The 22553-nt window shown below is 46.8% G+C and overlaps 1 protein-coding gene across 1 annotated transcript in view; it reads right to left on the minus strand.

The window, feature by feature from the left end:
* Nucleotides 1-8117: 8117 nt before the first annotated feature.
* Nucleotides 8118-22553, minus strand: part of ak5 (adenylate kinase 5) — a 163652-nt gene continuing 149216 nt past the window's right edge. Inside the window, exons 11-14 of the mRNA XM_036966543.2 lie at nucleotides 20415-20578; nucleotides 19711-19827; nucleotides 18333-18542; nucleotides 8118-10790 (exon numbers count right to left, since the gene is read on the minus strand). Coding sequence (XP_036822438.2) covers nucleotides 10725-10790; nucleotides 18333-18542; nucleotides 19711-19827; nucleotides 20415-20578 — 557 coding nt within the window. The 3' untranslated portion in view covers nucleotides 8118-10724. The remainder of the gene's footprint in view (nucleotides 10791-18332; nucleotides 18543-19710; nucleotides 19828-20414; nucleotides 20579-22553) is intronic.

Genomic DNA, 22553 nt, shown 5'->3' on the forward strand with positions numbered 1-22553 from the left:
GACAAAACAAAACCATGTTGACTTTATTAATTGATTCTACATATCAGAGAGTCTTTATTCCCGAGTTGACATTTGTTTACCATTATTTGACAAGTAATTATGTTAAGTCAATTATGGTCTCTTACAAATTAGCCCTGAGTTAAAGATTCACACGTCAAATATACGAAATACCAAACACTAGTATTCTTCAAAACAAACACATTATTCAGTAAAGACGGTTAGCCACCAGGGGGCGCTGTTGTATTGGCTTTGACTGGTGGGCATGTTGGGCCCACATGGACAATAACTCCACATGGAGTTATTTATAAAAGATACATTTTGTTTTAGCAAAGCATCTTATCTACTACCATCTCCTGAGGCCATGACATCCACCATATTTGTTCAAGTAGAGTGGATGGAACACAGTGGGGTGGTGTACCTAATAAACTGGCCAGTGAGTGTATACAATAGGGTGGTGTACCTAATAAACGGGCTAGTGAGTGTATACAATCTGTAGAATATCATATACAATAGGGTGGTGTACCTAATAAACTGGCTAGTGAGTGTATACAATCTGTAGAATATCATATACAATAGGGTGGTGTACCTAATAAACTGGCTAGTGAGTGTATACAATCTGTAGAATATTATATACAATAGGGTGGTGTACCTAATAAACTGGCCAGTGAGTGTATACAATAGGGTGGTGTACCTAATAAACTGGCTAGTGAGTGTATACAATCTGTAGAATATCATATACAATAGGGTGGTGTACCTAATAAACTGGCTAGTGAGTGTATACAATCTGTAGAATATTATATACAATAGGATGGTGTACCTAATAAACTGGCCAGTGAGTGTATACAATAGGGTGGTGTACCTAATAAACGGGCCAGTGAGTGTATACAATAGGATGGTGGGCCTAATATACTGGCCAGTGAGTGTATACAATCTGTAGAATATTATATACAATAGGATGGTGTACCTAATAAACTGGCCAGTGAGTGTATACAATAGGGTGGTGTACCTAATAAACTGGCCAGTGAGTGTATACAATAGGATGGTGGGCCTAATATACTGGCCAGTGAGTGTATACAATAGGATGGTGTGCCTAATAAACTGGCCAGTGAGTGTATACAATCTGTAGAATATTCCAAATACTGCACAAATAAGTCAGGAGTCCAGGTTTAGCAAAGGAACTGCCTTTATTAGACGTTAAGTATTGACTCAACAAGCGCTGTGACATTGTCTCTTATGACAAGAAGCTTGCAACCAGCTATATAGAGTAAAATGCAATAGTCTGTTAATAGTTTTTTGTTATATATATATATATATATATCCAGTACGCTTCTAAAGTTTGGACACAACTACTAATTCAAGGGTTTTCCTTTATTTTTTAAAACTATTTTCTACGTTGTAGAATAATAATGAAGACATCAAAACTATGAAATAACACATGGAATCATGTAGTAACCAAAAAAGTGTTAAACTAATTTATTTAACCTTTTATTTAAGTAGGCAAGTCAGTTAAGAACAAATTCGTATTTACAATGACGGCCTACACCGGCCAAATCCCCTCCCCTAACCCGAATGATGCTGAGACAATTTTGCGCCGCCCTATGGGATTCCCGATCACGGCCGGGTTGTGATACAGCCCGGGATCGAACCAGGGTCTGTAGTGAAGCCTCTATCACTGAGATGCAGTGCCTTAGATTTCTGTGCCAGATTCTTCAAAGTAGCCACCCTTCTCTCAAACAGCTTCACCTGGAATGCTTTTCCAACAGTCTTGAAGGAGTTCCCACATATGCTGAGCACTTGTTGGCTGCTTTTCCTTTGCTCTTTTTTAAATATATTTTTTTATATCACCTTTATTTAACCAGGCAGGCCAGTTGAGAACAAGTTCTCATTTACAACTGCGACCTGGCCAAGATAAAGCAAAGCAGTGCGACAAAAACAACACAGAGTTACACATGGAATAAACAAAAGTACAGTCAATAACACAATAGAAATATCTGTATATACAGTGTGTGCAAAATGAGGTAAGGAGGTAAGGCAATAAATAGGCCGTAGTGGCAAAATAAATACAATTTATCAATTAACACTGGAGTGATAGATGAGCAGATGACGATGTGCAAGTAGAAATACTGGGGTGCAAAGAGCAGGAAAAATAAAATATGGGGATGAGGTAGGTAGTTGGTTGGATGGGCTATTTACAGATGGGCTGTGTACAGCTGCAGCGATCGGTAAGCTGCTCTGACAGCCGATGCTTGAAGTCAGTGAGGGAGATACGAGTCTCCAACTTCAGTGATTGTTTTGCAATTTGTTCCAGTCGTTGGCAGCAGAGAACTGGAAGGAAAAGCGGCCAAAGCAGGTGTTGGTTTTGGGGATGACCAGTGAAATATACCTGCTAGAGCGTGTGCAATGGGTGGGTGTTGCTATGGTGACCTGTGAGCTGAGATAAGGCAGAGCATTACCTAGCAAAGACTTATAGATGACCTGGAGCCAGTGGGTTTGGCGACAAATATGTAGCGATGACCAGCCAACGAGAGCATACAGGTCGCAGTGGTGGGTCGTATATGGGGCTATGGTGACAAAATGGATGACACTGTGATAGACTGCATCCAATTTGCTGAATAGAGTGTTGGAGGCTAATTCGTAAATGACATCGCCGAAGTCAAGGATTGGCGGGACAGTCAGTTTTACGAGGGTATGTTTGGCAGCATGAGTGAAGGAGGCTTTTTTGCGAAATAGGAAGCTGATTCTAGATTTAATTTTGGATTGGAGATGTTTAATATGAGTCTGGAAGGAGAGTTTACAGTCTAACCAGACACCTAGGTATTTGTAGTTGTCCACGTATTCTAAATCAGAACCGTCCGGAGTAGTGATGCTGGACGGGCGGGCAGGTGCAGGCAGCAATCGGTTGAAGAGCATGCATTTAGTTTTACTTGCGTTTAAGAGCAGTTTAGGCCACGGAAGGAGTGTTGTATGGCGTTGAAGCTCGGTTGGAGGTTTGTTAACACAGTGTCCAAAGAGGGGCCAGATCTATACAGAATGGTGTCGTCTGCGTAGAGGTGGATCAGAGAATCACCAGCAGCAAGAGCTACAGTGGGGCAAAAAAAGTATTTAGTCAGCCACCAATTGTGCAAGTTCTCCCACTTAAAAAGATGAGCCCTGTAATTTTCATCATAGGTACACTTCAACTATGACAGACAAAATGAGAAGAAATAAAACCCAGAAAATCACATTGTAGGATTTTTAATGAATTTATTTGCAAATTATGGTGGAAAATATCTATTTGGTCAATAACAAAAGTTTATCTAAATACTTTGTTGTATACCCTTTGTTGGCAATGACAGAGGTCAAACGTTTTCTGCAAGTCTTCACAAGGTTTACACACACTGTTGCTGGTATTTTGGCCCATTCCTCTATGCAGATCTCCTCTAGAGCAGTGATGTTTTGGGGCTGTTGCTGGGCAACACGGACTTTCAACTCCTTCCAAAGATTTTCTATGGGGTTGAGATCTGGAGACTGGCTAGGCCACTCCAAGACCTTGAAATGCTTCTTACGAAGCCACTCCTTCGTTGCCCGGTGGGTGTGTTTGGGATCATTGTCATGCTGAAAGACCCAGTCACGTTTCCTCTTCAATGCCCTTGCTGATGGAAGAAGGTTTTCACTCAAAATCTCACGATACATGGCCCCATTCATTCTTTAATTTACACAGATCAGTCGTCCTGGTCCCTTTGCAGACAAACAAAGCACGATGTTTCCACACCCATGCTTCACAGTAGGTATGGTGTTCTTTGGATGCAACTCAGCATTCTTTGTCCTCCAAACACGACGAGTTGAGTTTTTACCAAAAAGTTATATTTTGGTTTCATCTGACCATATGACATTCTCCCAATCTTCTACTGGATCATCCAAATGCTCTCTAGCAAACTTCAGACGGGCCTGGACATGTACTGGCTTAAGCAGGGGGACACGTCTGGCACTGCAGTATTTGAGTCCCTGGCGGCGTAGTGTGTTACTGATGGTAGGCTTTGTTACTTTAGTCCCAGCTCTCTGCAGGTCATTCACTAGGTCCCCCCGTGTGGTTCTGGGATTTTTGCTCACCGTTCTTGTGATCATTTTGACCCCACGGGTGAGATTTTGCGTGGAGCCCCAGATCGAGGGAGGTTATCAGTGGTCTTGTATGTCTTCCATTTCCTAATAATTGCTTCCACAGTTGATTTCTTCAAACCAAGCTGCTTACCTATTGCAGATTCAGTCTTCCCAGCCTGGTGCAGGTCTACAATTTTGTTTCTGGTGTCCTTTGACAGCTCTTTGGTCTTGGCCATAGTGGAGTTTGGAGTGTGACTGTTTGAGGTTGTGGACAGGTGTCTTTTATACTGATAACAAGTTCAAACAGGTGCCATTAATACAGGTAATGAGTGGAGGACAGAGGAGCCTCTTAAAGAAGAAGTTACAGGTCTGCGAGAGCCAGAAATGTGCTTGTTTGTAGGTGACCAAATACTTATTTTCCACCATAATTTGCAAATAAATTCATAAACAATCCTACAATGTGATTTTCTGGATTTTTTTTCTCATTTTGTTTGTCATAGTTGAAGTGTACCTATGATGAAAATTACAGGCCTCTCTCATATTTTTATGTGGGAGAACTTGCACAATTGGTGGCTGACTAGATAATTTTTTGCCCACACATGCAGAGATCATCCGTTCATTTGGATTCATCAGCCCAAAGGACAGATTTCCACCGGTTGAATGTCCATTGCTCGTGTTTCTTGGCTCAAGCAAGTCTCTTCTTATTGGTGTCCTTTAGTAGTGGTTTGCAGCAATTCGACCACGAAAGCCTGAATCACGCAGTCTCCTCTGAACAGTTGATGTTGAGATGTGTCTGTTACTTGAACTCTGTGAAACATTTATTTGGGCTGTAATTTCTGAGGCTGGTAATTCTAATGAACTTATCCTCTGCAGCAGAGGTAACTCTGGGTCTTCCTTTCCTGTGGCGGTCCTCATGAGAGACAGTTTCATCACAGCGCTTGATGGTTTTTGCGACTGCACCTGAAGAAACTTTCAAAGTTCTTGAAATTTTCCTCATTGACTGACCTTCATGTCTTAAAGTGATGGACTGTCGTTTCTCTTTGCTTATTTGAGCTGTTCATGCCATAATATGGATTTGGTATTTTACCAAATAGGGATATCTTCTGTACCAACCCTACCTAGTCACAACAAAACTGATTGGCTCAAACACATTAAGAAGGAAAGAAATTCCACATATTAACTGTTAACACACACCTGTTAATTAAAATGCATTCCAGGTGACTACCTCATGAAGCTGGTTGAGAGAATGCCAAAGCTGTCATCAAGGCAAAGTGTGGCAACTTTGAAGAAGCTCAAATATAAAATATATTTTGATTTGTTTAACACTTTTTTGGTTACTACATGATTCCATAATGTGTTATTTCATAGTTTTGATGTCTTCACTATTATTCTACAATGTAGAAAATTGTACAAATAAATAAAAAAGAACCCTTGGGTATCCAAACTTTTGACTGGTACTGTATATACGTAAAAGGCAATACGCTTGATGTGTAATCCGTGCATGCTACAATAGAATGCCTACTATACGTAAGAGCATCACACGCACACACACATTGCCAAGAATCCACGCTCAGTACACACACACATTGGCATGCATGCACACACAGTGCGCACACACACACACAGACACACACACACACATTGACACGAATCCACGCTCAGTACACACACACACATTGGTATGCATGCACGCACAGTGCACACACACACAAACACACCTCTGCCCACTAGACATCTGATATTTGCTTTCCAGCTAACTGGGCAGAGAACTCTCTCTCCGTGCCTCAGGGACAACAAGGCAGAGAACTCTCTCTCTGTGCCTCAGGGACAACAAGGCAGAGAACTCTCTCTGTGTCTCAGGGACAACAAGGCAGATAACTCTCTCTGTGCCTCAGGGACAACAAGACAGAGACCTCTCTCTCCATGCCTCAAGGACAACAAGGCAGAGACCTCTCTCTCCGTGCCTCAGGGACAACAAGGCAGAGAACTCTCTCTCTATGCCTCAAGGACAACAAGGCAGAGACCTCTCTCTCCGTGCCTCAGTGACAACAAGGCAGATAACTCTCTCTGTGCCTCAGGGACAACAAGGCAGAGAACTCTCTCTGTGCCTCAGGGACAACAAGGCAGAGAACTCTCTCTGTGCCTCAGGGACAACAAGGCAGAGAACTCTCTGTGCCTCAGGGACAACAAGGCAGAGAACTCTCTATGCCTCAAGGACAACAAGGCAGAGAACTCTCTCTCCGTGCCTCAGGGACAACAAGGTAGATAACTCTCTCTGTGCCTCAAGGACAACAAGGCAGAGAAATCTCTCTGTGCCTCAGGGACAACAAGGCAGAGAACTCTCTCTCCATGCCTCAGGGACAACAAGGCAGAGAACTCTCTCTCCGTGCCTCAGGGACAACAAGGCAGAGAACTCTCTCTCTATGCCTCAGGGACAACAAGGCAGAGAACTCTCCATGCCTCAGGGACAACAAGGCAGAGAACTCTCTCTCTATGCCTCAGGGACAACAAGGCAGATAACTCTCTCTCTATGCCTCAGGGACAACAAGGCAGATAACTCTCTCTGTGCCTCAGGGACAACAAGGCAGAGAACTCTCTCTCCGTGCCTCAGGGACAACAAGGTAGAGAACTCTCTCTCTATGCCTCAGGGACAACAAGGCAGAGAACTCTCCATGCCTCAGGGACAACAAGGCAGAGAACTCTCTCTCTATGCCTCAGGGACAACAAGGCAGATAACTCTCTCTGTGCCTCAGGGACAACAAGGCAGAGACCTCTCTCTCTATGCCTCAGGGACAACAAGGCAGATAACTCTCTCTCCATGCCTCAGGGACAACAAGGCAGAGAACTCTCTCTCTATGCCTCAGGGACAACAAGGCAGAGACCTCTCTCTCTATGCCTCAGGGACAACAAGGCAGAGAACTCTCTCTGTGCCTCAGGGACAACAAGGCAGAGAACTCTCTCTGTGCCTCAGGGACAACAAGGCAGAGAACTCTCTCTGTGCCTTAGGGACAACAAGGCAGAGACCTCTCTCTCCGTGCCTCAGGGACAACAAGGCAGAGACCTCTCTCTCCGTGCCTCAGGGACAACAAGGCAGAGACCTCTCTCTCCGTGCCTCAGGGACAACAAGGCTGTCTAAGCCTTTTATTTAAAATATTGTATTTGGCCTTTACTGCTATATCCCATAGACAATCATCGAATAACACATTCAGATGGTTAACAGACCAAGTCAAAAATAAAGTTTTAGAGTTCAGGAAATATTTGTAGTTTTTTTGGGATATATATTTAACCCCTTTTTTGGGAGGGTCACTATACCCCTATACTTCTTCATTTTTTAAAGTGGTACCAGTTACCTTCAGTCCTCTGACACTTATGGGGGTCATAGAACAAGATGGAGAACACCATCCAATTCACACACACACACACACACACACACACACACACACACACACACACACACACACACACACACACACACACACACTGACACATACGCACACACACACACACACATACACACACGCACACACACACACATACACACACGCACACACACACACCCTGACACGCGCACACACACACACACACCCTGACACACACACTGACATGCACACACACTGACACGCACACACACTGACACGCACACACACACACACACACACACACACACACACACACACACACACACACACACACACACACACACACACCCAACCACCCACCCACCCACTGACAGGCACACAGCAGGCAGCGTTACACTGTGTTTTCAACAGATGGGGATAGACTGGTATGTACTGTACGATATTATACTGAAACTGATGTCACCACTATCATTAGTAAATTGTTAATTAATGCTAAGTTAAAGCCTCTTTAGTGTCCAAGCAGTGGTTTGGTGGAGGATAAACACAGTTTACACACCTTATTGACATTTTGTTTTGTTTAGTTGCAAGCATAATATAATATAATATAATACTATTTATCACGGAAAAATGCTTTGAAAATATAAGGAGAGTTACTTCATTCAACACGAAATGCCATCAGCGTTTACGCATCTAGTTATTTATTTAGAACCACTACAGCTACAAATTACAAATACAAGAGTTGTTCCCACTGCAGCATAGATATGTGATGTACTTCCAAGACCATGCATTTCAGTGATTTCTATTTCTAAATGTCGGTGTGTGTGAAAGAGTGTGAGTGTGTGTGAAAGAGTGTGTGTGAGAGAGTGTGCGTGAGAGAGTGTGTGTGTGAGAGAGTGTGTGTGTGAGAGAGTGTGTGTGTGAGAGAGTGTGTGTGTGAGAGTGTGTGTGTGAGAGAGTGTGTGTGTCTGAGAGTGTGTGTGAGAGAGTGTGTGTGCGTGTGAGAGAGTGTGTGTGTGTGTGTGTGTGAGAGAGTGTGTGTGTGTCTGAGAGTGTAAAAGTGTGAGGGGTCTTGTGGCCGGGTCTCTTCAGAGTAGCAGAGTTGATACAGGCAAGGAGAAGGCTGCATCCCAAATGGCCCCCTATTCCCTATATAGTACACTACTATAGACCAGAACTCTATTCCCTATATAGTGCACTACTATAGACCAGAGCCCTATTCCCTATATAGTGCACTACTTTAGACCAGAGCCCTATTCCCTATATAGTACACTACTATAGAACAGAGCCCTATTCCCTATATAGTACACTACTATAGACCAGAACTCTATTCCCTATATAGTGCACTACTTTAGACCAGAGCCCTATTCCCTATATAGTACACTACTATAGAACAGAGCCCTATTCCCTATATAGTACACTACTATAGACCAGAACTCTATTCCCTATATAGTGCACTACTTTAGACCAGAGCCCTATTCCCTATATAGTACACTACTATAGACCAGAACTCTATTCCCTATATAGTGCACTACTATAGACCAGAGCCCTATTCCCTATATAGTGCACTACTATAGACCAGAGCCCTATTCCCTATATAGTGCACTACTTTAGACCAGAGCCCTATACCACCCTATTCCCTATATAGTGCACTACTTTAGACCAGAGCCCTATTCCCTATATAGTGCACTACTATAGACCAGAGCCCTATTCCCTATATAGTGCACTACTATAGACCAGAGCCCTATTCCCTATATAGTGCTACTACTATAGACCAGAGCCCTATTCCCAATATAGTGGTACTACTATAGACCAGAGCCCTATTCCCTATATAGTGCACTACTATAGACCAGAGCCCTATTCCCTATATAGTGCACTACTATAGACCAGAGCCCTATTCCCTATATAGTGCACTACTTTTTGCACATATGGCTCTGGTAGAAGGTAGTGCACTATGCAGGAAATAGGTGTCCATTTGAGATGCATCTGAGGAGGAGAGTTCAGAGCCCTGGGAACAGAGGTGGTAGTAGATAGACCTCCGGGGTGGTGGTAGTAGTTAGACCTCTGGGGTGGTGGTAGTAGATAGACCTCCGGGGTGGTGGTAGTAGTTAGACCTCTGGGGAGGTGGTAGTAGTTAGACCTCTGGGGCGGTGGTAGTAGATAGACCTCTGGGGCGGTGGTAGTAGATAGACCTCTGGGGCGATGGTAGTAGATAGACCTCTGGGGTGATGGTAGTAGATAGACCTCTGGGGTGGTGGTAGTAGATAGACCTCTGGGGTGGTGGTAGTAGTTAGACCTCTGGGGCGGTGGTGGTAGTTAGACCTCTGGGGTGGTGGTAGTAGATAGACCTCCGGGGCGATGGTAGTAGTTAGACCTCTGGTGCGGTGGTAGTAGTTAGACCTCCGGGGTGGTGGTAGTAGATAGACCTCCGGGGTGGTGGTAGTAGATAGACCTCCGGGGTGGTGGTAGTAGATAGACCTCCGGGGTGGTGGTAGTAGATAGACCTCTGGGGTGGTGGTAGTAGTTAGACCTCTGGGGTGGTGGTAGTAGTTAGACCTCTGGGGTGGTGGTAGTAGATAGACCTCCGGGGCGATGGTAGTAGATAGACCTCTGGGGTGGTGGTAGTAGTTAGACCTCTGGGGTGGTGGTAGTAGATAGACCTCCGGGGCGATGGTAGTAGATAGACCTCTGGGGTGGTGGTAGTAGTTAGACCTCTGGGGTGGTGGTAGTAGATAGACCTCTGGGGTGGTGGTAGTAGTTAGACCTCTGGGGTGGTGGCAGTAGATAGACCTCTGGGGTGGTGGTAGTAGATAGACCTCTGGGGTGGTGGTAGTAGATAGACCTCTGGGGTGGTGGTAGTAGATAGACCTCTGGGGTGGTGGTAGTAGATAGACCTCTGGGGTGGTGGTAGTAGATAGACCTCTGGGGTGGTGGTAGTAGTTAGACCTCTGGGGTGGTGGTAGTAGATAGACCTCCGGGGTGGTAGTAGATAGACCTCTGGGGTGGTGGTAGTAGTTAGACCTCCGGGGTGGTAGTAGTTAGACCTCTGGGGTGGTGGTAGTAGATAGACCTCTGGGGCGGTGGTAGTAGTTAGACCTCTGGGCGGTGGTAGTAGTTAGACCTCTGGGGCGGTAGTAGATAGACCTCTGGGGTGGTGGTAGTAGATAGACCTCTGGGCGGTGGTAGTAGATAGACCTCCGGGGCGGTGGTAGTAGATAGACCTCGGGGGCGGTGGTAGTAGTTAGACCTCTGGGGCGGTGGTAGTGATGATGTAGAGATGAGTGGGTTCCTCTAGCAGGAGTCCATGGCCTGACAGATCTGAGCAAACACCTCTTCAGGAGACCTCTCTGCATCAATCTGGGGGCAAAACACATGAAACAAACAAAGATTAGGATTCAATGCAAGGCACATTTTAACCTCTTGAATAATAGGACAACATTTAGATTTCTGCCGAAACAGACCCTAAAGTAATTATTTTTTTATGACAATAAACATAAACGATAACTGTTGATGTTTCATAATTTTAGAAAGGTCTGGAACTCACCTTCTGGTCAAAATAGTTATATTCACTTTTTTAGGACACAAGCTCAAGTATATAGTACAAATATGAAGAAAATATTAATAAAATAAAAAAAATCTGATTTATTTTCCTATTCAACAAAAGTGGGACAATAGGGTATGAAATGACCCTAATGACTATAAGATTTCACATTTCTTATAACTGTAAAATAAACATGATACTACTTAGTGACTGTACACTATTGGCGCTATTTCATATTAACAGAGAATATTTTTCATGTTGAGAGCTCTATATCCAACTAAGGATGACTGTGTCTCGCTCTGCGTGGCCGATGTGAGCAAAACATTTAAACGGGTTAACAATCACAAGGCCAGAATACCAGGTTCTCAAAGCATACACAGACCAGCTGGCAATTGTCTTCGTTCATCTTTCCTTGTCCCAACATGTTTCAAGCTGAACACCATTGTCCCTGTTCCCAAGGTAACCTAGCTACTGTAAATGACTATCTGTAATTATGAAGTGTTTTGAAAGGCTGGTCATGTCTCACATCAACACCATTATCCCAGACAACCAGGACCCACTCCAATTCACATACCGCCCCAACAGATCCACAGATGACGCAATCTCAATCACACTCCACACTGCCCTTTCCCACCTGGACAACCGGGGACATAACTACGTGAGAATGCTGTTCATCGACTACAGCTCAGCGTTCAACACCATAGTGCCCTCAAAGCACATCACTAAGCTAAGGACCCTGGGACTAAACACCTCCCTCTGCAACTGGATCCTGGACTTCCTGACGGGCCACCCCCAGGTGGTGAGGTTAGGTAGCAACACATCTGCCACGCTGATCCTCAACATGGGGGCCCCTCAGGGGTGTGTGCTTAGTTTCACCCATGACTGCGTGGCCACGAACAACTCCAACACCATCATCAAGTTTGCTGACGACACAACAGTGGTAGGCCTGATCACCGACTGCGATGAGACATGCTGGTTAAGTGTGCCTTGAATTCTAAATAAATCAGAAAGTGTCACCTGCAAAGCACCGCCACAACATCACACCTCCTCCTCCATGCTTCACAGCGGGAACCACACATGCGGAGACCATCCGTTCCCCTACTCTGTGTCTCACAAAGAGACAGCAGTTGGAACCAAAAATCTAAAATTTTGACTGATCAGAACTAAGGACAGATTTCAACCGGTCTGTCTATTTTACTGCTGCTGTTTAATTATTTGTTACTTTTATTTTCTATTTTTTACTTAACACTTATTTTTAAAGCATTGTTGGTTAATAAGGGCTCGTAAGTAAGCACTGTAAGGTATATACATACACCTGTTGTATTCAGCATTTCACTGTAAGGTCTACTTCACCTGTTGTATTCAGCATTTCACTGTAAGGTCTACTACACCTGTTGTATTCAGCATTTCACTGTAAGGTCTACTTCACCTGTTGTATTCAGCATTTCACTGTAAGGTCTACTACACCTGTTGTATTCAGCATTTCACTGTAAGGTACAGTTCCTTGCGAAAGTATTCGGCCCCCTTGAACTTTGCGACCTTTTGCCACATTTCAGGCTTCAAACATAAAGATATAAAACTGTATTTTTTTGTGAAGAATCAACAACAAGTGGGACACAATCATGAAGTGGAACGACATTTATTGGATATTTCAAACTTTTTTAACAAATCAAAAACTGAAAAATTGGGCGTGGAAAATTATTCAGCCCCTTTACTTTCAGTGCAGCAAACTCTCTCCAGAAGTTCAGTGAGGATCTCTGAATGATCCAATGTTGACCTAAATGACTAATGATGATAAATACAATCCACCTGTGTGTAATCAAGTCTCCGTATAAATGCACCTGCACTGTGATAGTCCCAGAGGTCCGTTAAAAGCGCAGAGAGCATCATGAAGAACAAGGAACACACCAGGCAGGTCCGAGATACTGTTGTGAAGAAGTTTAAAGCCGGATTTGGATACAAAAAGATTTCCCAAGCTTTAAACATCCCAAGGAGCACTGTGCAAGCGATAATATTGAAATGGAAGGAGTATCAGACCACTGCAAATCTACCAAGACCTGGCCGTCCCTCTTTCAGCTCATACAAGGAGAAGAATGATCAGAGATGCAGCCAAGAGGCCCATGATCACTCTGGATGAACTGCAGAGATCTACAGCTGAGGTGGGAGACTCTGGTCATAGGACAACAATCAGTCGCATATTGCACAAATCTGGCCTTTATGGAAGAGTGGCAAGAAGAAAGCCATTTCTTAAAGATATCCATAAAAAGTGTAGTTTAAAGTTTGCCACAAGCCACCTGGGAGACACACCAAACATGTAGAAGAAGGTGCTCTGGTCAGATGAAACCAAAATTGAACTTTTTGGCAACAATGCAAAACGTTATGTTTGGCGTAAAAGCAACACAGCTCATCACCCTGAACACACCATGCCCACTGTCAAACATGGTGGTGGCAGCATCATGGTTTGGGCCTGCTTTTCTTCAGCAGGGACAGGGAAGATGGTTAAAATTGATGGGAAGATGGATGGAGCCAAATACAGGACCATTCTGGAAGAAAACCTGATGGAGTCTGCAAAAGACCTGAGACTGGGACGGAGATTTGTCTTCCAACAAGACAATGATCCAAAACATAAAGCAAAATCTACAATGGAATGGTTCAAAAATAAACATATCCAGGTGTTAGAATGGCCAAGTCAAAGTCCAGACCTGAATCCAATCGAGAATCTGTGGAAAGAACTGAAAACTGCTGTTCACAAATGCTCTCCATCCAACCTCACTGAGCTCGAGCTGTTTTGCAAGGTGGAATGGGAAAACATTTCAGTCTCTCGATGTGCAAAACTGATAGAGACATACCCCAAGTGACTTACAGCTGTAATCGCAGCAAAAGGTGACGCTACAAAGTATTAACTTAAGGGGGCTGAATAATTTTGCACGCCCAATTTTTCAGTTTTTGATTTGTTAAAGTTTGAAATATCCAATAAATGTCGTTCCACTTCATGATTGTGTCCCACTTGTTGTTGATTCTTCCCAAAAAAATACAGTTTTATATCTTTATGTTTGAAGCCTGAAATGTGGCAAAAGGTCGCAAAGTTCAAGGGGGCCGAATACTTTCGCAAGGCACTGTATGTTGGTGTAGAAGCTCGGTAGCTGTCAGAAATGTGCTTCAACACCTGCATTGCTTGCTTGTTTGGGGTATTAGGCTGGGTTTCTGTACAGCACTTTGTGACATCAGCAGATGTAAGAAGGGCTTTATAAATACATTTGATTGATTGCTTATGGCCTTATAGAGTTGGTTGAGAGCGGTCTTAATGCCAGCATCGCTTTGTGGTGGTAAATAGATGGCTACGAATAATACAGATGGGAACTCTCTTGGTGGATAGTGTGGTCTACAGCTTATCATGAGATACTCTACCTCGAGCAATACCTCGAGACTTCTTTAATATTAGACATCGCAAACCAGCTGTTATTGACAAAAGGACACACACCACCACCCCTAGTCTTACCAGAGGTAGCATCTCTGTTCTGCCGGTGCATGGAAAATTCCGCCAGCTCAATACTGTCCGTTTCTTCATTCAGCCACGTCTTGGACAGTTTCTAAGATGTTACAGTTTCTATTGTCCTGTTGGTAGGATAATCTTAATTGTAGGTCATTCATTTTATCTTCTAACGATTGCACGTTAGCAAGCAGAATGGAAGGCATTGAGAGTTTACTCGCTCGCCTACGGATTCTCAGAAGGATCCCCGATCTGCGTCCCCTTTTCCGGCGTCTTTTCTTCACGCAGAAGGCATGGATCTGGGCCTGTTCCAGGGAAAGGAGTGGATGTGGGCCTGTTCCAGGGAAAGGAGTGGATGTGGGCCTGTTCCAGGGAAAGGAGTAGATGTGGGCCTGTTCCAGTGAAAGCAGCATATCTTTCTCATCAGACTCGTTAAAGGAAAATGATTCTGCCAGTCCGCGGTGAGTAATCGCTGTTCTGATGTCCAGAATTTATGTTCGGTCAATAGAGACGGTAGCAGCAACATTATGTACAAAATAAGTTTAAAAAATAAGTTATACAAAATGCATTTTTTTACAAAATGTAATGTAAAATGTTAGCCATGTTCTTCTTGGGTATGACGCTACAAGCTTGGCACACCTGTATTTGGGGAGTTTCTCCCATTCCTCTCTGTAGATCCTCTCAACCTCTGTCAGGTTGGAGGGGAAGCATCGCTGCACAGCTATATTCAGGACTCTCCAGAGATGATAGATTGTGTTCAAGTTCGGGCTCTGGCTGGGCCACTCAAGGACATTCAGAGACTTGTCCATAAGCCACTCCTGCATTGTCTTGGCTGTGTGCTTAGGGTTGTTGTCCTGTTGGAAGGTGAACCTTCACCCCAGTCTGAGGTCCTGAGCGCTCTGGAGCAGGTTTTCCTAAAGGATCTCTCTGTACTTTGTTCCGTTCATCTTTCCCTCCATCCTGACTAGTCTCCCAGTCCCTGCAGCTGAAAAACATCTCCACAGCATGATGCTGCCACCACCATGCTTCACCGTAGGGATGGTGCCAGGTTTCCTCCAGACGTGACGCTTGGCATTCAGGCCAAAGAGTTCAATCTTGGTTTCATCAGGCCAGAGAATCTTGTTTCTCATGGTCTGAGAGTCTAACACTATCTCACACCACTACCTCACCCATTATCTCACACCACTACCTCACCCACTACCTCACAACACAACCTCACACCACTTCCTCACCCACTACCTCACACCACTACCTCACACACTACCTCACACCACTACCTCACCCACTCCCTCACCCACTAACTCCCACCACTCCCTCACCCACTACCTCCCACCACTCCCTCACCCACTACCTCACACCACTTCCTCACCCACTCCCTCACCCACTACCTCACACCACTACCTTACCCACTCCCTCACCCACTACCTCCCACCACTCCCTCACCCACTACCTCACCCACTACCTCACACCACTACCTCACACCACTACCTCACCCACTCCCTCACCCACCACCTCACACCACTACCTCACACCACTACCTCACACACTACCTCACACCACTACCTCATCCACTCCCTCACCCACTACCTCCCACCACTACATCATCCACTACCTCACACCACTACCTCACCCACTCCCTCACCCACAAACTCACACCACTCCCTCCCACCACTCCCTCACCCACTACCTCACACCACTACCTCACCCACTACCTCATCCACTACCTCCCACCACTCCCTCACCCACTACCTCATCCACTACCTCACACCACTCCCTACCCCACTAACTCACACCACTCCCTCACCCACTACCTCACACCACTACCTCATCCATTCCCTCACCCACTCCATCACCCACTACCTCCCACCACTCCCTCACCCGCTACCTCCCACCACTCCCTCACCCACTACCTCACACCACTACCTCATCCACTCCCTCACCCACTACCTCACCCACTCCAACACCCACTACCTCCCACCACTCCCTCACCCACTACCTCCCACCACTCCCTCACCCACTACCTCACACCACTCCCTCACCCACTACCTCACCCACTCCATCACCCACTACCTCCCACCACTACCTCACCCACTACCTCACACCACTACCTCACCCACTACCTCACACCACTACCTCACACCACTACCTCACCCACTCCCTCATCCACTAACTCACACCACTCCCTCACCCACTACCTCACACCACTACCTCATCCACTACCTCACCCACTCCATCACCCACTACCTCCCACCACTCCCTCACCCACTACCTCACACCACTCCCTCACCCACTACCTCCCACCACTCCCTCACACACTACCTCCCACCACTACCTCACCCACTCCCTCACCCACTACCTCACACCACTACCTCACACACTACCTCCCACCACTCCCTCACACACTACCTCCCACCACTACCTCACCCACTCCCTCACCCACTACCTCACCCACTCCATCACCCACTACCTCCCACCACTACCTCACCCACTACCTCACACCACTACCTCACCCACTACCTCACACCACTACCTCACACCACTACCTCACCCACTCCCTCATCCACTAACTCACACCACTCCCTCACCCACTACCTCACACCACTACCTCATCCACTACCTCACCCACTCCATCACCCACTACCTCCCACCACTCCCTCACCCACTACCTCACACCACTCCCTCACCCACTACCTCCCACCACTCCCTCACACACTACCTCCCACCACTACCTCACCCACTCCCTCACCCACTACCTCACACCACTACTTCATCCACTACCCCACCCACTAACTCACACCACTCCCTCACCCACTACCTCCCACCACTACCTCACCCACTCCCTCACCCACTAACTCACACCACTCCCTCACCCACTACCTCACACCACTACCTCATCCACTCCCTCACCCACTACCTCACCCACTCCATCACCCACTACCTCCCACCACTCCCTCACCCACTACCTCACACCACTACCTCAGCCACTACTTCACCCACTACCTCACACCACTACCCCAGCCACTACTTCACCCACTACCTCATCCACTACCTCACACCACTACCTCACACCACTACCTCAGCCACTCCCTCACCCACTAACTCACACCACTACCCCAGCCACTACTTCACCCACTACCTCATCCACTACCTCACACCACTACCTCACCCACTCCATCACCCACTACCTCACACCACTCCCTCACCCACTACCTCACACCACTCCCTCACCCACTACCTCACCCACTCCATCACCCACTACCTCCCACTACTCCATCACCCACTACTTCATCCACTACCCCACCCACTAACTCACACCACTCCCTCACCCACTACCTCCCACCACTCCATCACCCACTCCATCACCCACTACCTCACCCACTACCTCCCACCACTCCCTCACCCACTACCTCACACCACTACCTCATCCACTACCCCACCCACTAACTCACACCACTCCCTCACCCACTACCTCACACCACTCCCTCACCCACTACCTCCCACCACTACCTCACCCACTCCCTCACCCACTACCTCACACCACTCCATCACCCACTACCTCACACCACTCCATCACCCACTACCTCACACCTCTACCTCATCCACTACTTCACACCACTCCCTTACCCACTACCTCACACCACTCCCTCACCCACTACCTCACACCACTACCTCACCCACTCCCTCACCCACTACCTCACACCACTACCTCACACCGCTCCCTCACCCTCAAATCTAAAAGCATTGGAGGTGTGTGCAGAGAGGGAGATTCCATCATGTTTCTTATTTCCTTTGAAGTCAGTGAAGGGAAGTGAACAAGTGTACACTTTCGGATGAAGGGTAGAGAACCAGACCGTAGCACCTGACTCACCTTGTGTAGGAGCCTCTTGGGTTGGTAGTGTGATGCCACAGGTTGGCAGTTGCTGTTGAATCCCTCTACCCTCCTGCTGTTGTGTCTGTCTCTCTCTTGGTGGCTGCCTGTGGTTTGGGGGGCGGAGCGGGACAGGACAGGACACTGTAGCCTGGAGAACATAGTGTCAGGGGAACAGTCCAACAGCACCACAGCACTGGGCTCCCCCATCTGAGTGAGAGAGAGAGTGTGAGAGAGAGTGTGAGAGAGAGTGTGAGAGAGATTGTGAGAGAGAGTGTGAGAGAGAGACAGAGAGAGAGTGTGAGAGAGAGGCAGAGAGAGAGAGAGAGAGAGAGAGAGAGAGAGAGTGTGAGAGAGAGACAGAGAGAGAGACCGAGAGAGAGACAGAGACAGAGAGAGAGTGTGAGAGAGAGACCGAGAGAGAGACAGAGACAGAGAGAGAGTGTGAGACAGAGAGAGAGTGTGAGACAGAGAGACAGAGACAGACAGAGAGACAGAGAGAGACAGACAGAGAGACACAGACAGACAGACAGACAGACAGACAGACAGACAGACAGACAGACAGACAGACAGACAGACAGACAGACAGACAGACAGACAGACAGACAGAAAGAAAGAAAGAAAGAAAGAAAGAACAAACAGCTTTGAGCTCCCAAAGTATTGGGACAGTGACACGTTTAGTTGTCTTGGCTCTGTACTCCATGACTATGAGGTTAGTGCAGACCGAGATTCAATATGATGCTTCTTTCTGTAATGTTCTCTCCTCTCCCCTCCACTCACCCCTCCCTCCCTCCCTCCCTCCCTCCCTCCCTCCCTCCCTCCCTCCAGTAACCTGCCCTTGATACCCCTCTCCCTCCCTCCCTCCCTCCAGTAACCTGCCCTTGATACCCCTCTCCCTCCCTCCATCCAGTAACCTGCCCTTGATTCCCCTCTCCCTCCCTCCATCCAGTAATCTGCCCTTGATACCTCCCTCCCTCCCTCCCTCCCTCCATCCAGTAACCTGCCCTTGATACCCCTCTCCCTCCCTCCTTCCCTCCCCCTCCCTCCATCCAGTAACCTGCCCTTGATACCTCCCTCCCTCCCTCCCTCCCTCCCTCCCTCCCTCCCTCCCTCCCTCCCTCCAGTAATGTGCCCTTGATACCCCTCTCCCTCCCTCCCTCCATCCAGTAACATGCCCTTGTACCCCTCTCTCTCCCTCCCTCCCTCCCTCTTCCTCCTTTCTCTCCCTTTACCTTCCCTCCCTCCCTCCCTCCCTCCCCCCTTTTACCCATCTTTGCCCCACCTCTCTCTCTCTTCCCTCCCTTTCGTCTCCCTTCTCTCCCCTCCTTCCCCCCTCCTCTTTCCATCCCTCTCTCCTCCCTCCATCCTCTCTCTGTACCTTAGCTTCATACTCCAGAGCTTGTCGTAGGTCTCGGGGGAAGTTGGTTACGAGTACGCCCCTCCCGTGCCGCAGAGATAACGTCACACACTCACATAGCAGCTCCAGCATCGTGTCCTGCGGCACAAACAAACAAACAAACAACAACAGTCAGATGCCTGATATTGAAAGTAGTTCCCAGAGATTATTCAGGTAGGATGGTTATCCTTTACAGCTGCATTGCTCGGCAACTATACTGTACCCTTTGATCATGTCAACATCTTAGAATTTCTCATCCAGCACCAAGACAACAATACAGCCCTTTGTGGTAGAGCTAGAGCTGAGCATGGTAGAGCTGAGCATGGTAGAGCTGAGCATGGTAGAGCTGAGCATGGTAGAGCTGAGCATGGTAGAGCTGAGCATGGTAGAGCTGAGCATGGTAGAGCTGAGCATGGTAGAGCTGAGGGTCAGTGATGTTAAAGGCTCTGTCCCCCCCCCAGGGTCAGTGATGTTAAAGGCTCTGTCCCCCCCCCAGAGTCAGTGGTGAGAGGAGCAGCAGCTCTATCTTACATACACTGATCTCTGTCTGCCTGAGAAATGCTGCAGGTTTTTGGACATGGCTTAGTTTTGTACTACTAGACCTTAAAACACACACTTTTGAAGTGAGGACTTTTAGAAGTGAGGTGTGTGTGTCTGTCGGTCCTCTGTGTCTGTCTGTGTGTTACCTCAGGTAGAATCTCCCCCCTCTCCAGCAGGTCTTGTAGGTAACGTCCTCTCTCACTATGAGACTGTAGTTCAGAACACAGGATGTCACCAGGAGACAGACGACGCAGCCCGAACCTCTCCTCCATCCTCTCACACTGCACAGCCTTCCCTGAACCCGGCCCACCTGGAGGACAGAGTGGGGGGTAGGGAGTTAAATAAAGGGAGACAGAGAACGAGAGAGAGAGAGAGAGAGAGAGAGAGAGAGAGAGAGAGAGGGTAGGGAGAGAGAGAGGGGGGTAATGAGAGAGAAGAGGAGAGAGAGGTGGGTAGGGAGAGAGAGAAGGAGGGGTAGGGACAGAGAGAGGGGGTAGAGAGAGAGAAGGAGGGGTAGGGAGAGAGGTGGGTAGGGACAGAGAGAGGGGGTTAGGGAGAGAGAGAGGGGGTAGGGAGAGAGATGGGATAGGGAGAGAGAGAGGGGGTAGGGAGAGAGAGAAGGAGGGGTAGGGAGAGAGAGAGAGGGTAGGGAGAGAGAGAAGGAGGGGTAGGGACAGAGAGAGGGGGTAGAGAGAGAGAAGGAGGAGTAGGGGGAGAGAGAGAAGGAGGGGTATGGAGAGAGATGAGGAGAGAGAAGGAGGGGTAGGGGCAGAGAGAGAGAGGGGGGTAGGGACAGAGAGGAGGAGAGAGATGGAGAGAGAGAAGGAGGGGTAGGGAGAGAGAGAGGGGGTAGGGACAGAGGAGGAGAGATGGAGGGGTAGGGAGAGAAAGGAGGAGAGATAGACGGGAGGGTAGGGAGAGGTAGAGATTCAGAGAGCATATACTGTAATGCAGAGGTGGATGAGAGGAGAGAGAGTGTATGTGCTAGGCTACCTGCCTCTAACCACTAGGTTACCTACCTTCTCTAACCACTAGGCTACCTGCCACTAACCACTAGGCTACCTGCCTCTAACCACTAGGTTACCTACCTTCTCTAACCACTAGGCTACCTGCCTCTAACCACTAGGCTACCTGCCTCCTTTAACCACTAGACTACCTGCCTCCTCTAACCACTAGGCTACCTGCCTCCTCTAACCACTAGACTACCTGCCTCTAACCAGTAGACTACCTGCCTCTAACCACAAGGCTACCTGTCGACCCACCTGTGTGTGTACACTATCTGTGTGTGGTGTAATGATGAATTGCTGGCGGCTCAGATCAAGGTTATCACAGATACACAGTACCAGTCAAAAGCTTGGACACTTACCCATTCAAGAGTGTGCAAAGCTTGCATCAAGGCAAAGGGTGGCTACTTTGAAGAATCTCAAATATAAAATACATTTTGATTTGTTTAACACTTTTTTGGTTACTACATGATTCCATAATGTGTTATTTCAAAGTTTTCATGTCTTCACTATTATTCTACAGTGTAAAAATAAAGAAACGTTTTTGAATGAGTAGGTGTGTCCATACTTTTGACTGGTACTGTACATCAGTTGTTATCTTCCAACCCTTATAACACTGATCAGAACCTTGTTGGGCCAACCATTTCTGCATTATGATGCATTAACATGACACTACAACATTCTATAACAGTCATGTTAGAACCCCATTAACATGACACTACAACATTCTATAACAGTCATGTTAGAACCCCATTAACATGACACTACAACATTCTATAACAGCCATGTTAGAACCCCATTAACATGACACTACAACATTCTATAACAGTCATGTTAGAACCCCATTAACATGACACTACAACATTCTATAACAGTCATGTTAGAACCCCATTAACATGACACTACAACATTCTATAACAGCCATGTTAGAACCCCATTAACATGACACTACAACATTCTATAACAGCCATGTTAGAACCCCATTAACATGACACTACAACATTCTATAACAGCCATGTTAGAACCCCATTAACATGACACTACAACATTCTATAACAGCCATGTTAGAACTCCATTAACATGACACTACAACATTCTATAACAGTCATGTTAGAACCCCATTAACATGACACTACAACATTCTATAACAGCCATGTTAGAACCCCATTAACATGACACTACAACATTCTATAACAGCCATGTTAGAACTCCATTAACATGACACTACAACATGCTATAACAGCCATGTTAGAACCCCATTAACATGACACTACAACATTC

The sequence above is a fragment of the Oncorhynchus mykiss genome, chromosome 28 (genome assembly GCF_057628025.1).
Source record: "Oncorhynchus mykiss isolate SJ-2025 chromosome 28, ASM5762802v1, whole genome shotgun sequence".
NCBI lineage: Eukaryota > Metazoa > Chordata > Actinopteri > Salmoniformes > Salmonidae > Oncorhynchus > Oncorhynchus mykiss.